This window comes from Somniosus microcephalus, chromosome 21, assembly GCF_052327205.1.
Source record: "Somniosus microcephalus isolate GS21.2 chromosome 21, FLI_Smic_1.0, whole genome shotgun sequence".
NCBI lineage: Eukaryota > Metazoa > Chordata > Chondrichthyes > Squaliformes > Somniosidae > Somniosus > Somniosus microcephalus.
Window position 1 is genome coordinate 20,852,959 of NC_141007.1, and position 16,932 is coordinate 20,869,890.

The following is a 16,932-nucleotide window of genomic DNA, read 5'->3' on the forward strand; positions in this document are numbered from 1 at the left end:
CCGGGGCTCCTCCTTCATGAGCGAGGAACTCCGTCAGTTCCTACTAGCGAGAGGTATTGCAGCAAGTAGGACCACCAGCTACAACCCCCGAGGGAACGGCCAGGTGGAAAGAGAGAACGCGACGGTATGGAAGGCCGTCCTCTTAGCCTTAAAGTCTAAGGGCCTCCCAACCTCCCGCTGGCAGGAAGTCCTCCCGACAGCGCTGCACTCCATCCGGTCACTACTTTGCACTGCCGTTAACGCCACCCCCCATGAACGAATGTTTGTTTTCCCCAGGAAGTCGACTACGGGAACCACTCTACCAACCTGGCTGACCTCTCCGGGGCCCGTCTTGCTGCGAAAGCACGTGAGGGCCCATAAAACGGACCCCCTGGTCGAGAGGGTGAACCTCCTGCACGCCAACCCCCAGTACGCCTACGTGGCTTACCCAGACGGGCGGGAGGACACTGTCTCCTTACGAGACCTCGCACCCTCGGGCACTCCGGAGACACCACCTTTACCCCCCCCTACCACCCCCCCAATTCCAGCCCAGGTAGACGGCATGCCGGAACCCCACGAGCCTTCGCCGACCACGCAGACACCAGCATTAACACCGGATAATGCAGCACCGCCGCTGCGACGATCGGAGAGGCTTACGAGGCCTCCGGACAGACTGACATACCAGAACTGGTAGTACACTTCACCCCGCCGGACTCAAATCTAAACAAGGGGTGAATGTGGTAAACCACTTTTATCGTTCACTATCGTTACACTATAGTTATCACTGTTGTATTGTTCTCACTGTTCTCACTGTTGTATCACTATACGAGGTCGCCTCTTGTCGCGCTGTTATACCTGGGCTGACCACCTCCGACTCCGCCCATGGCTCCACCTACCTGCCCAGGTATAAAGGTAGTCGACTGGTATTCCTCCTTGTTGGACCCGATCACCCACGAGGGTGGGCTCTGTTATTTAGTCAATAAAAACCTTTAGTTACGTTCCTAACTCGTCGCTTTTTATTGGACGAATTGATAGGTATATCAACATGTAAAATGCAGATTTAAAAACAGAAACCAGATTATTAATTTATAATAAACTGTCAAAGCTGAGGACTTGTTTATAATTTATTTCGAGTAACTGACCACTTGAATTCCAACCAGAAAGTAGTCCGTTCAGTCCCTTGAGCAGGAGTATCTGAACTATACTGAAGTGAGATGAAGAGACACCGATCATCATGGGTTAGTGGGTGATCACATGATCAGTACAACAACAACTTGCATTTATATAGCGCCTTTAATGCAGTAAAATGTCCCAATGCGCTTCACAGGAGCATTATCAAACAAAATTTAACACCGAGCCACATAAGGAGGGAAGAGGAAAGAGGCGGAGAGGTTTAGGGAGGGAATTTCAGAGCTTAGGGCCTAGGCAGCTGAAGGCACGACCGCCAATGGTGGAGTGATTAAAATCAGGGATGCGCTGGAGGCCAGAATTGGAGGAGTGCAGAGATCTCGAAGGCTTGCAGGACTGGAGGAGATTACAGAGATAGGGAGAAGCAAGGTCATGGAGGGATATGAAAACAATGATGAGAATTTTTAATTTGAAGCGTTGCTGGACCAGAATCAATGTAGGTCAGCGAGCACAGGGGTGATGCAGAGGAGGAATATTGTAGGTTCGCTCCCCAGTCTGTGCTGAGTGAGCTGATCTCAGCCAGCTCAACTGTTGGAGCACTGTAACTGACCTTCGCGGCTGTGAGATAGGAATGGGATAATTGTCCAGGGGTTTCCCACTGGTCACTCTCCAGTCACTCCTGCTGGAAAGTGCGCTTGTGGATGTCAAGTGAGGATAGAATAGAGCGTAACTGTGATGCCATCCATGGGTCGAACAGCCGAGGCTCACGTGAAGGGTAGCCACACGGAATGAGGTACCAGAGGGTTGTTGCTGCTCGTGCACCTGTATCCCAAAGTGGAGGCAACACCTTAAGGAGAGGAGAAAATTGGGAGAAAAAAATTGAAAGGTTTATCTGAAAAAAAATTACATAATTTTATTCCGACAAAAAATAACCAGAAAAATCCGTGGGGAAAAATAAAGAAATTTCTGGAAATGCACAGTAGCTTGATTAGTGTCTGAAAGAGAAAGAAAGATTGAACCCTTCATCAGAAATGTGTTTTTTTTAATAAGGATATTTCTCAATAACTGTAGTACTCACTTAATGTTAGGAAATTAGAAATTCATGATTAATATCTTTTTGAACGTCAGACAGAAGGATGAGAAATGATTATCAGGCCCATCAATGCTTACCCCATCTGTTAGATGACCATTAGGCCCATCAATGCTTATACACCATCCCTTAGACAGTGAAATGGGCACTATCCTCCTCAATTGCTAATAATATTTATGCCTGGGGGAGACAAAATGAACAAAAAAAACCCATGGCCAATTTCAGGAAAACCTCTTGGAAATCCCTCCCTAATTTCACAAGACAATCGAGCAAGTTCCAGGAGATCTTGGGTACCCATGCTGAACTTCACTAAATGTCCCCCTCACCTGATGTGCTTCTCACTCCAGAGCTTGTCAAGTCCTTTCTTAAAAGACTTCAGTAAATTCAGATACTATCTTTTCACAAGTGAAAAAAGGGTTTGGTCCCCCAGCCCAAACTGATGGGATGAAAGTACTCTTTCGGACTGTAAAGGTCCTAAGTTTGTCACCAGCTGGACACAGTTCAAATCTGTAATCCCCAGTACAAAGACAGACATTGTTTTCATGTTGGCCACCATTTATATGGATTTTTCTCATAGTTGGCCACCTAAAAGCTGCTACTGTTGACCAAGCTAGTTGACTACTGTTCTACTCTATGAAAATTAAGCTCAAAGCTCTGTGGTGAGGTTCTGAAAGGGTGGAAGCATTGGTGTAATTTTGCTGGAAATAGCTCCCCAATGTGCTATCATAAGTCCCTTGTCCATTCCAAGCTGTTTTTCAAAAGAAGTCCAACAAAAACCAATGCAGACATTTTTGGAAAAACACATAGTTGGAAAAGTAGGTTCCTGATCTTCTCCCTTCTCCTGAAGGCTCCTTTAGATTAGATATTAAGCATTACCAAGTTGGGCACGGGGGTGGGGGAATGAGGCAATGATCACAGCCAAGCCCGAAGCTTCCCTCAACCAACATCCATGGCAGACAAGGAGGGATAGTGATGAAGAGCAGCAAACCCTGGCTGATTGCCACCTCCCTAAGTCCAAGGCTGGTCGGGCTGAATGCAGTGTCATTCGCCTTTGTTCCAGTTGCGATTAGCTAATTTAGCACAGAGCAGGTTATGAACCTGGAACCTCCCTGGTCTGCATGGCTCAGCTACTGAAGGCTAACCTCACTGAGCCTCCCAGAGAATCACATAACTTCCATCCTTGATGAAGTCAAGATTCTATTCCCAATTCTGTGTTACCTTTGTAGTTACAGGCTATTCCCGATGGATCAAAATCTTTTTTTGTGCTAAATTTTTTTTTGAATTATCCAGTATTTTGAATTAAACAGCATAACATTGTAAATTGGGATTGTAGTTATTAAAAACATGGAATTATCACAATTTGAATTAAGAGAAGTAGACTGTACAAGGTTTGTCAGAGACACCTAGTGGTATTAAGAAGCTATTATACAGATCTTTAGGGCTCCCTATCGTCTTCAGACTCTCAATTTATCTCAACATTAATAGATAGTCGTCCACATAATTCAGTTTTTTTTAATTCATTCATGGGATGTGTGCATCGCTGGCAAGGCCAGCATTTATTGCCCATCCTTAATTGCCCTTGAGAAGGTGGTGGTGGGCCTCCTTGAACCGCTGCAGTCCGTGTGATGAAGGTACTCCACAGTGCTGTTAGGGAGGGAGTTCCAGGATTTAGACCCAGCGACGATGAAGGAATGGCGATATATTTCCAAGTCAGGGTGGTGTGTGGCTTGGGGAGGAACTTGGAGGTGGTGGTGTCCCCATGCGCCTGCTGCCCTTGTCCTTCTCGGTGGTAGATGTATGGTGGGTTTGGGAGGTGCTGTCAAAGAACTCTTGCCAAGTTGCTGCAGTGCATCTTGTAGATGGTACACACTGCAGCCACGGTACGCCGGTGGTGGAGGGAGTGAATGTTTAAGGTGATGGATGGGGTGCCAATCAAGTGAGCTACTTTGTACTGGATGGTGTCGAGCTTCTTGAGTGTTGTTGGAGCTGCACTCATCCAGGCAAGTGGAGAGTATTCCATCACACTCCTTACTTGTGCCTTGTAGATGGTGGAAAGGCTTTGGGGAGTCAGGAGGTGAGACACTCGCCACAGAATACCCAGCCTCTGACCTGCTCTTGTAGCCACAGTATTTACGTGGTTGGTCCAGTTAAGTTTCTGGTCAATGGTGACCCCCAGGATGTTGATGGTGGGGAAACTCATCGATGATAATACCGTTAAATGACAAGGGGCGGTGGTTAGACTCTTGCTTGTTGGAGATAGTCATTGACCTTGATTAAATTTTATGAGGGCGAAAACTGAGTCACGTGCTGAAAGTGTGGCCATATTATCCTGTGATTCTGGGGCACCAGTAGGCCTTCAGAAGCTTGGGTTATCAGAAAACCATCATTTATTCAGTTTAATACAAAACATACTAGGAAATTGAGTAATGAGGTAAGTGTGCACATTAAAAGCTGATATCAACTGTTCAGCAGTGAGTGTCACCCTTAAAATGAGAGAGCGTTGGAAGGGTTGCATTTATCATTGCAATTGCGATTAATAATCGGGGAAATGGGGGTGTATATTTAAGTTGCTGTTACAATCTAAATAAAGGATGGCGAGGAATTTAAGTTTTAAATTAACTTGTATTAAAATTAACGACAGATAAAATGCTGTAAATGTTTATTGATAAATCCTTGCCTCTTCCTTGCTGCAGTCGATGACTGTACGGGGTAAGCACTTTAAAGACAGGAACACGGCTGGAAATATCTCCATATGTTTGTAAAGGAAAGCAGTCTAACTCATCCTGTGCTTTATCCTTCGCAAATCCCCGCACCCCTGTCCTTGTTGGTCGCCACTGGCTCCCTGTCCCTCAAGTATATTGGCATCTTTGGGGTAGATCGTGACTTTATGGAATTAAAAATCAGGAGAGATGTAAAATAGGCTTCACTCGTTTTACACTATCGCCCGAAGTCAAGGTCTACCCCCTTGTGTTTTATTTCAAACCCCTCCACTTAACCTAAACACCCCTGGATTAGGGAGCGAAATATCAGGAAGGTTTCCCACTGCTTGAGTTTAGAAGTTGAGGGGTAATCTAATTGAGGTTTTTAAAATTATAAGGAGATTCGAGGGTAGATACAGAGAAACTATTTCCTCTGGTGGGTGAATCCAGAACAAGGGGGCATAATTGCAAAATGAAAGCTAGGCCATTCAGGGGTGGCCTCAGGAAGCACTTCTTCACACAAAGGGCGGTGGGAATCTGGAACTCTTGCCCCAAAAAGCTGTGGATGCTGGGGGTCAATTGAAATTTTCAAGACTGAGGTCGTCGTCCGTGTCTTCACACTGTTCCCTTTGGGGAACTGTATGAAGTGGTGGAAGGATTTCTGGCCACGATTAACGCTCCTTCCGTGACCGTAACCATCTTCGTACCAGCCATTAGGGTGGTGAGTCCTATGGCGGGAGGGTTTTACGGGCTCCCACAACCCATACGGGGGGGGGGGGGGGGGAGGGGAGGGGGCCACCCACACCCACGGACGCAAGTATCCCGCTGGATGTCAACCTAGAATTTAGAGCCGGAGCTCCGACTCCACTTGCCGGGACTGTCTGGAGCGGGGTTCGAAACCCTATGCCTTCTGGCCCAGCGGCAAGGATGCTACCGCTACGCCAAAGGCCCACTCCAAGACTGAGGTTGATTGATTTTGTTAGGTAAGGGTGTCGAGGGATATGAAGCAAAGGCGAGTAATTGGAGTTGAGATACAGATCAACCATTACCTAATTGAATGGTGGAACAGGCTCAAGGAGGTGAATGGTATACTCCTGTTCCTCATTGCTATCTAAACAGTCTTTCTGGAAGTTGCAGAGCTGCTGGCATTGAGTAAAGACAGGAACAGGCTTTGGTGTGATGGGAGGATTTCAATATAGGGTGCGGTATGTCGTGGTTATCATACTGGATTAGCAACCTAGAGGTTGTGAGTTTAAATTCTACAATGGCTATTATGGTCATTTGTGGGCCAGCACCAGACACAACGAAAGCTGTCAGATTGTCATAATGTTCTTCAGGGTAGGGACCGGCCACCCTACCTAGTCTGGACTACACGTAACTCCAATCTCACACTATCTGGTTGACTCTTAATCGCCTCAGGGCATCTTGCAAAGGGCAATAAATGCTGCCTTGCCAGTGTCACCTGTGGGAGCAAATGTCCGCATTACCCGAGTATCTCAAATGTTCTTTCTGAGCAGTCTGTGGGATCAGCATATGATGAGTTGAAACCGCTTTCTGCTGATCATATGTTGTAAATTGTATAAACAGGCCTAAAAGCAAGGATATCTTCATAGGAAAGTAAAATAGTAGAATGTGTAAGAGTCATTCAGCCATATCTGTAATGGTCTGGAATATGTCGGCTTGGTCACTTGTGTTTAGGGGGATGGGAAGAGTTTATGACGGCAATTAGGTCACGCGTGTTTATGGAAGTGCATGTTCGTTTAGTTCATGCTGTTATTCTGTTGTCATTTGTATGTATTATGATTTAGCGGTGGTATGCATGGAATGTAGTAATTAAAGGTGAAATTTGGTATGCGAGATGTGAGTGAATCACTATTCAACAGCTCATACTGGAATCGTGAGAGTATGATGTCCCACGGAGCTCATACTGGAATTGTAAAGTGTGATGTCTCACAGAGCTCTCATACTGCTTTTGTGAAGTATGGAGTTTCAATAAAGTCCTGATCCTGCATTGCTACAATTGAGTGTGTGTGTAATCTGGCATTTAAAGTAACAAGACGAAAAAGAACAAGGAAGCAGTCCAACATCACTCACATCCCAAGAACAAATTTTTAAAAATTTGACAGCAATGGTGTCTGGTTGGAGTGTGAGGAGATGCTTAATGAGCAGCTAACTAATGTCAGCTACTTATTAAGTATTATTAATCTAATGTAGCTGTCAGCCGTGGCACACTCACCTCTTGAGTCAGAAGATCGTGGACTTGAGCACGCTGACGCCCCGTGCAGTACTGAGGCAGCCCTGCACTGTCGGAGGTGGCGTCTTTCGGATGAGACGCTAAACCTCTCAAGTGGACATAAAAGATCCCACGGCACTATTTCAGAGAAGAGCAGGGGAGTGCTCCCTGGTGTCCTGGCCAATATTTATCCCTCAACCAACATTGTTAAAACAGTTTATCTGGTCATTATCACATTGCTGTTTGTGCGAGTTTGCTGTGCGCAAATTGGCTGCCGCGTTTCCTACATTACAACAGTGACTACACTTCAATAATACTTCAATGACTGTAAAGCGCTTTGGGACGTCCTGTGGTCGTGAAAGGCGCTATATAAATGCAAATTCTTTCTTTAATGTTCTGGCTTCCTGAATGATGGGCCATGGCTCTTACAAATTGTCCCTCGTTGCCTCTTCATCTCCCACCTTCCCTTTGAAGGAGCTCCCTATAAACTCCAATCTTATCAGGTGACCTCATGGGCTCCCTCCTGCTGCCTCTGGCACAGAGGGGAAGGAAATGGAGAAGGGAAGGACGGGAAATATGGAGATTATAAAATAATGGGGAGAAGATTGGGGGAAGGCCGATTTTAATAGGATAAGGCAGGATCTGGCCAAAATGGACTGGGATCAGCTACTTGTAGGAAAATCCGCATCGGAGCAATGGGAGGCTTTCAGAAGGGAGATTGAGATCATACAATGGCAACATGTTCCCGTAAAGGTCAAGGGTGGTTCCAAAAACCACAGGGAACCTTGGATGTCAGGGGATATACGAGAATGGATTAGAAAAAAAAGGAGGGCTTTTGGTAGATACAAAAGGCTAAAGACGGAGGAAGCCCTAGAGGAGTACAAAAAGTGCAGGGGATACTTAAAAAAGAAATTAGGAGATCAAGGAGGGGCCATGAAATAACACTGGCGAGCAAAATAAAGGAAAATCCGAAGATGTTTTATAAGTATATTAAGGGTAAGAGGATAACTAGGGAAAAAATAGGGCCCATTAGGGACAAAAGTGGCAATCTGTGTGTGGAGCCGGAAGATGTAGGAGGGGTTCTAAATGAATTTTTTGCATCTGTTTTCACTATGGAGAAGGACGATGTAGACATAGAAATAGGGCGGGGGGACTGTGATATGCTCGAACATATTAACATCGAGAGGGAGGAGGTATTGGCGGTTTTAGCTGGCCTAAAAATGGATAAATCCCCAGGCCCGGATGAAATGTATCCCAGGCTGCTGTGTGAGGCAAAGGAGGAGATTGCGGGGGCTCTAACACATATATTCAGGACCTCTCTGGCCACAGGGGATGTGCCAGAGGACTGGAGAACCGCTAATGTACCATTATTCAAGAAGGGTAGTAGGGAAAAACCGGGGAACTATAGGCCAGTGAGCCTAACATCAGTGGTAGGAAAATTATTGGAAAAAATCCTGAGGGACAAAATTTGTCTCCACTTGGAGAGGCAAGGATTAATCAGGGATAGTCAACATGGCTTTGTCAAGGGAAGATCATGTCTGACTAATTTGATTGAGTTTTTTGAGGGGGTGACTAGGTGTGTGGATGAGGGTAACGCAGTGGATGTGGTATACATGGATTTCAGTAAGGCCTTCGATAAAGTCCCGCACAGGAGACTGGTCAAGAAGGTAAGAGCCCATGGAATCCAGGGTGCCTTGGCACATTGGATACAAAACTGGCTTAGTGGCAGAAGGCAGAGGGTGATGGTCGAAGGTTGTTTTTGTGACTGGAAGCCTGTGGCCAGTGGGGTACCACAGGGATCGGTGCTGGGTCCCTTGCTGTTTGTGGTCTACATTAATGACTTGGATATGAATGTAAAGGGTATGATCAGTAAGTTCGCGGATGATACAAAAATTGGTAGGGTGGTAAATAGCGAGGAGGGTAGCCTCAGTCTGCAGGACGATATAGATGGGTTGGTCAGATGGGCGGAACAGTGGCAAATGGAATTTAACCCGGAAAAGTGCGAGGTGATGCACTTTGGGGGGACTAACAAGGCAAAGGAATACACAATGAATGGAAAGACCCTAGGCAAGACGGAGGGTCAGAGGGATCTGGGTGTGCAAGTACACAGATCCCTGAAGGCGGCGGAACAGGTGGATAAGGTGGTAAAAAAGGCATATGGGATACTTGCCTTCATTAGCCGAGGCATTGAATATAAGAGCAAGGAGGTTATGATGGAGCTGTATAAAACACTGGTTAGGCCACAGCTGGAATACTGTGTGCAGTTCTGGCCGCCACACTACAGGAAGGATGTGATCGCGTTAGAGAGGGTGCAGAGGAGGTTCACCAGGATGTTACCAGGGCTGGAGCGCTTCAGCTATGAAGAGAGACTGGGCAGATTGGGTTTGTTTTCCTTGGAGCAGAGGAGGCTGAGGGGGGACATGATTGAGGTGTACAAAATTATGAGGGGCATAGATAGGATGGATGCTGAGGAGCTTTTTCCCTTAGTAGAGGGGTCAATAACTAGGGGGCATAGATTCAAGGTAAAGGGCGGGAGGTTTAGAGGGGATTTGAGAAAGAACTTTTTCACCCAGAGGGTGGTTGGAGTCTGGAACTCACTGCCTGAAAGGGTTGTGGAGGCAGAAACCCTCACAACATTTAAGAAGCATTTGGATGTGCACTTGAAATGCCATAGCATACAAGGCTACGGGCCAAATGCTGGAATATGGGATTAGATTAGACAGGGCTTGATGGCCGGCACGGACACGATGGGCCGAAGGGCCTCTATCCGTGCTGTATTACTCTGACTCTATGACTCTAAGAAAAACGGCAAGAAATGACAGCAATTTGATTGGGAGCATTAAAAATAATTGCGACGTATAACAGAACACTGAGAGGAAATGTGATGAGAGAAAGAGAGAACCAATAAGAGAATGGAAGTGGAATGTCAGAGAATGAAAGAGAAATAGGAAAGGGAGAAAATACTGTGGCGGTTACTTTGGTGAAAGTGAGAAACCAGGCACTAAATGGGTGCTGTGCTAATAAGACACGCCTGTTTGAAAGTCTGGTTTTAGCTTGCAATTTTGAGGCTAATTGATGATTACCATGATTTAAACGTGCCTGGAGGACCTAAAACAGACACTTGCAGGTTTAGCACTCAAGCGCTGTTTAGAAGCAATTTTCGTGGAGCAGTATATGTGGGCTCCTCGCACCCACCTCTACTGAAGGTGTGGCGTGCTCTGGCTGACACACAACGGAATGTTTGAGGATGGCTCAGGGACCGAAGGAGAGGGCGCACAGGTTCTCGGATGCAGCACTGGAGGTCCTGATGGAGGAGGTCCAGGGGAGGAGGGATGTCCTGTATCCACAGGGGTGGAAGGACGCCACCTTGCCCTCCTGTCCCTCTCTCCTGCAGCAGATGGTGCTGCTCTGCCTGGCCTCATGTCCTCCCCCAGATCGAGGGGAACCCCTAGCAAGATGCCCATGACCAAGCACTCCCTTTCTCCTGGTGACTCCTGTAAGGTGTCCAATAAGGTTGAGTGGCACAGCGCTCTCTTTAGGTGAAGTCCTCAGAGAATTTCAGGAATAAATGTTGATAGAGTGTTGGTGAAGTCTTGACGAAGTGTCACGTAAACTCTCCCAATGTGTCTCAAAGTCCTCTTCAAACCTCCAGCAGCAATTGAACAGTGAAAGCTGAGCATAGCTTTAAGTAGTGCTTGAAATTCTCAGCAATGACTTGTTTACTCCTGTTCAGCTACTCGCTGTTAGATGTTAATTGAAGCGTTGGCACCAAAATGCCGTGCAGCCTCTTTAATGCCAATTTAATTGCCAATCAGCCCCTTAACAATTCTCCAGGCGGCCCTTCCAAACATGCACGCCAACTCCTTTACCAAGATGGCGCCTTGCACTAAACGCGAGCTAAACCGGCATTGCAGCTCAAGACCCCATCTTGGCCGCCTCGGAGGCTCTTTAGTGCCTAAAGTATCCAGGGAGAATTGCCCCATAATATTCGATGGACTTTAGCATAGAGGGTCGAAGGAAATGCCCATATTTCAGATGAAATGTTAAAGTGAGGCCCTGTCTACCTATTCCTGAGGTTTGGGTGGATGTTAAAGATGTCATGGCCAAATTTGAGGAAGAGCAAGGAGTTCTGGTATCCTAGTGAACATTCCTCCCTCAATTAACACCACCAAAAAAATAGATTAACTGCTATTGATCACGTTGCTGTTTGTGGGACCTTGCTTTGTGCAAAATGGCTACTGTGTTTGCCTATATAATATTTATACTGCACTTTAAAAACAATTCATTGGCTGTGAAGCGCGTTGGGACATCCCGAGGATGCGAAAGGCGCTATATAAGTGCAAGTTCCTTCTTTCTTTGTATGTGAAATGTTTTGAGACATTTCTGAGAGACATGATAACCAATTAAAATAGATTGACTGGTTATCACCGCATCATACTGTCTGTAGGACCTTGCTGTGTGCATATTGGCTGCCGTGTGACGAGACTTCAATTGATTGGTTGTGAAGTTTTTTTGACCAAACCCTAAAGATATGATTAGGTGCTGTATAAATGCAAACTCTTTTCTTTCTCGCTTGAGAACCTCGATTTTAATTTTGCTCACAATTTTCTCATGCTGTTTCTCTCCGAGGGATACTACATGGACCGCTGAACTGCTACACTACCAGCTGAAGAGGGGAGTTACTTTTCACTGTCTGAACCTTCACAGTTCAGTAATGTTTCAATTCAAGTGATAGAGGGCAGGTCATGGTTCTTTTTTTAAAAATTGTTTAATTTTTCTTATTTTTAAAACAGATCAGGATGGCGCGGAGCCCAGTGGCAACGCAGTGGCTGCTTCCAACCTCATGCGCCTGGCAAACTTCACCAACCGGCCAGACTGGGCCGACAGATCAAGGCAGCTCGTGGCAGCATTTGAAAAACTGCTGAATAATATTCCCATGGCACTGCCAGAAATGGTCATTGCCCTGATGGCGCAACATCACCCACTCAAACAGGTACGCATGGGGATTACAGACTAAAGTTCATGCTGTTAACAGCGCGGAATCGGGTACAAGCTATGGTTGGTGCTGAAACTGGTACTTCCGGGGAGTACAGGCTAAGTCTGGTATTGTTAATGATGCTGAAACTGGTACAGACGAACAGTACAGACTATGACTATTGATAATGGTGCAGAATCAGGAACAGGCAGACAGTACAGGCTTTAGCTGGCATTGTTAATGGTGCTCAAACAGGTACGTACAGAGATGACAGACTAAAGTTCGTACTGTTAACAGCGCAGAATCAGGTACAGGCGGCGAATACAGGATAAATCTGGTATTGTTAATGGTGCAGAATTGGGTACCAGCGGAGAGTGTAGGCTATGCCTGGCATTGTTAATGGTGCTCAAACTGGTAATTAATTTAGCAGTTTTCCTTTATTGACTAATTGGAGATGTTGATGTTACATAGAGTCATGTGTAGCATGTTGTGTGCTATTTGAACTGGGCTTGCAAAGCAGTGGTCTTCACATTGGGCCTGCCTGTTTGTCCATTATTATGATTTTACCAAGCTTTTGTTGAATGATCAGCTCCATGTGACCAACCCAAGTCTCACCATGGATCCAAATACTTAGTTAAGTTGGCTCTGCAGTGATCAGTGAGTAAGTGCGCTGCCTGGGGTGATAATGAGCCATTCAAAGTAGTAAGATCTCGGGTACAGTCCTTGGTCTGTGTTGCGTTAGTTCATCTCAGCCCGGCTGGAGATTGGGGCTGCCATAATTGACCTCTGTGTCTTTGGGCTGGTGAGAGGCAAAATGAACCAAGATTCCCACTTCTGATGCTGCTGGGAATTGTATGGGCGAAGGGCAGGATTGAGCTCAGCCATGAACAGCTTGCCAACAATCACCATCTGGCTCCCTGCCCGGCAATGCCGTGATTGAAAAATTCTGTACCTCGTGTTCAGATCCCTCCATGGCCGCCACCCCCACCCTGTTTATTTAACCTCCTCCAGCCTTACACCCCTCTGAGAACTCTGTGCTCCTCCAAGCCTGGCCTCTTGTCCATCCCATACATCCTTCGCTCCACTATTGGCAACCATGCGTTCAGCTGTCTAGGTCTTGAGCTCTGAAATTCCCTGTCTAAACCCCTCTGTCTCGCCACCTTTAAGATGCCCCTTAAAACCTACCCCTTTGGCCCACCATTTGCTCACCTTTCCTAATGTCTCTTTCTTGGCTCTGTGTCACTTTTTGTCTGATTACACTCCTGTGAAGCGTAGCAAAGTTTTTACTAGCTTGAAGGCGCTATATAAATACAAGTTGTTGTTATTGTACTGCTTTTCTGCGGTGCAGGGATATGTTAAGTTCAACCTCTGCACCTTTTGGCAAATTCCCTTTGACAAGTGTATCAAGTGCATTATGTATTGATTTGGAACATGGTATCTGTCGGGTACAATTTCCCTCCGAGTAGCAATCTAAAAAGGTCAGCAGTACAGTACGCCGGTCGCCTGCCTCCATTCCAGAATGACATCTTCTTTGTGTTGATAAAGCAGACGCATCTAACCGTGCCCCAGGCAGAATGCCACCGGACATTGTTCCCCTGTGAAATATGCCCGCTTGTTTGTGAAAAGGAGGTGGGGGGAGGGGGCTCGCAATCCAGCACTGGGCGTGATCGGCGCCTTGTGTCCGCCGCTGATAGATTGGAGGCGAGAAGTGATGATGGATAAAATGAGAAGAGGAGGGTGCTCCTGACATTACACAACAGAAGATTGTCTGTCAAACGCTTGGTTCCCTAAGGACTGTACAGAGTGGCTGACATTCCCTGATAACAGCAGTCCGCGTAATGATCGGTTCCCTTTAACAGTGCAGCTCTAGCCTTTTCCTTCTGCAACGTCGCTGGAGTTTGGAGAGGGAAAGAAATACAATCGACTTGTACCGGCACCAGGAATCCGAACTGGATTCTGACTGCTTGAAAACGTGGCAGAAAGATTCGACAAAAGCCTCGGTGTCTCCGTGGTTACATTGAAGTGAAGTTTGACTTGGGGTTGATTATCCCCTTTGTGCTCTTTTTAGTGCTCATTTAGCGTGGCTGCCCAGAGCACCTTCTCAACACAAGTGTCACTCTGTTAAAACAAACAGGTTAATGCCCGCGTTAAAATAGCAGGCAGCAATTGTGCAAATCCGTCCTTTGGATGAGACGTTAAACCGAGGCCCCGTCTCCTCCCTCAGGTGGACGTAAAAGATCCGTTATGATAGTTGTGATATGATACTGGACTGGCAACTATGGGGATGTGAGTTAAAATCCCAATTGTTGTCAAACTGGATGCAATAATTCTGGTAATTTGTGGTCGAGCAGCAGGGGAGAAAAAGACCCATGAAAGCTGTTGGATTGTTGTAAAAACCCAACCGATTGGAGATTGAGGACACGATATTTGGGAGGAGGGCATTCTCTGTTGGCGATGGAGGATGCGGGGACGGTAACACAGTGGTCCCCGCATATGTTAGTGGACCAGTAATCCAGAGGCCTGGACTAATGACCCGCAGAGATGAGTTCAAATCCCACCACGGCAGCTGTGGAATTTAAATTCAGTTAATTAAATAAACCTGGAATAAACTGCTAGTATCAGTAATGGTGACCATGAAACTGCCGGTTTGTCGTAAAAATCCATCTGGTTCACTAATGTCCTTTAGGAAAGGAAATTTGCTGCCCTTAACCGGTCTGGCCTATATGTGACTCCAGACTCACTCTTAACTGCCCTCTGAAATGGCCTAGCAAGCCACTCAGTTGTATCAAACCATTAGGGAAACACCTCATGGACTGCAGCTGTTCAAGAAGGCAGCTCACCACCACCTTCTCGAGGGCAATTAGGGATGGGCAATAAATGTCGGCCTTGCCAGCGACACCCGCATCCCATGAATGAATTTTTACAAAGTGGCATTTGGGAGAAGGACAGGCTGTGTTGGCGATGGAGGATGTGGTATTTGGGAGGAGGACAGGCTGTGTTGGCGATGGAGGATGTGGTATTTGGGAGGAGGACAGGCTGTGTTGGCGATGGAGGATGTGGTATTTGGGAGGAGGACAGGCTGTGTTGGTGATGGAGGATGTGGTATAACGCCATACTCAAAATGCCCCGACCCACTGACAAAAAAGGAGTGCTACGCATCATGGGGATGATAAACTTCATTGGAAAGTTCATTCCTAACTTGTCAGCCAAGACAGCCTGTCTGCGAGACCTGCTACATAAAACAAATGAGTTCGCATGGACAGAAAGACATGAACAAGAGTGGATAAACCTCAAAACAGTGCTGACAACCACACCTGTACTCACCTTCTTTGACCCAACAAAGAGAATCAAAGTGTCAACGGATGCATCAAAAGATGGCCTAGGCGTGATCTTGCTACAAGCAGAGGGTGAAGATTGGAAGCCTGTTGCCTATGCCTCCAGGTCTATGACTGATACTGAGTGTCGATATGCCCAGATTGAAAAGGAATGTCTAGGCTTGGTAGTTGGACTAGAAAAGTTCCATGGCTACATATATGGACTTCCCACCTTCACAGTTGAGACAGACCACTGCCCACTGGTTGCCATCATAAAAAAAAATCTGAATGAGATGTCTCCAAGGATTCAACGACTCATGATGAAGCTGCAAAGATATGACTTTGAACTGATCTACACACCAGGCAAACACATAGTGTTAGCAGATGCACTATCCCGAGCACCCACAATGAGTCATGTGAGCTCTACTGAGGAAGACGTGGATGTTCATGTGAGTATGGTCACTGCTGCGCTGCCCGTGTCAGACACGAAATCAAAGCAAATAGCAGAAGAAACAGTAAAAGATACAGTGTTGCAAACAGTAATAGAGAACATTCATCATGGTTGGCCAAAAGGTTCCTGTCCAAAGTACTATCACATCAGGTCAGAGTTAAGTGTCGCAAGTGGACTATTACTAAAACAGAACAGAATAGTCATTCCACAGGCTCTACACCAAGACATGCTCAAAAGGATTCATGAGGGACACCTCGGAATTGAAAAATGCAAAAGGAGAGCAAGAGACACTGTTTATTGGCCTGGCATAAATAAGGACATTGAGAACATGATAGGCATATGTGAGACATGTCAGAAACACCAAAACAAACAAGCAAAGGAACCAGTGATAGTAGCTGACTTACCAACAGCACCATGGCAAAAGGTTGGTATGGACCTCTTTCATTTGAATGGTAAAGACTATCTAATAGTGATTGACTACTATTCTAACTATCCTGAGATGGCGCTGCTCTCAAGCACATCAGCAAGCAGTGTCATAATGCATGTTAAATCCACCTTCACCAGACATGGAATTCCCAGGATTGCCGTTAGCGACAATGGTCCGTGCTTCAACTGTAAGGAGTGGCAACAGTTTGCAGCACATTATGACTTTCAACACATCACATCCAGTCCTCTGTATGCTCAGTCGAATGGTAAGGCAGAGAAAGGTGTTCAAGTTCTCAAACAGCTACCGAAGAAAGCAACAGAAAGCAAGTCTGATCCTTATCTCGCCCTGCTGAGCTACCGAGCCTCCCCTTTAGACTCTGGTTCTTCACCTGCTGAACTCCTAATGGGTCGCAAGTTGCGCACCACGCTACCCTGCTGTGCAAAAGAAAAGCAGAGTAAGGAGCTGAGACAGAGACTTCAACTGTTAAAGCTGAAACAGAAATCAAACTATGACAAGTCATCCAAAACTCTGAAACCATTGACAAGGGATGATGTTGTCAGGATTGAGGATCCAGATGCATGGAACAGGAAAGCTACAGTTCTTGAGGAAGTAGGACCAAGGTCATACACTGTTAGA

General features: G+C 46.2%; 1 protein-coding gene across 6 annotated transcripts in view; it reads left to right on the top strand.

The window, feature by feature from the left end:
- Positions 1-16,932, top strand: part of spata20 (spermatogenesis associated 20) — a 475,652-nt gene that overhangs the window by 167,158 nt on the left and 291,562 nt on the right. For all 6 annotated transcript variants that reach the window (XM_085963329.1, XM_085963324.1, XM_085963327.1 and 3 more), the window contains exon 14: positions 11,923-12,122. In XM_085963329.1, the coding sequence (XP_085819455.1) occupies positions 11,923-12,122 (200 nt within the window). The remainder of the gene's footprint in view (positions 1-11,922; positions 12,123-16,932) is intronic.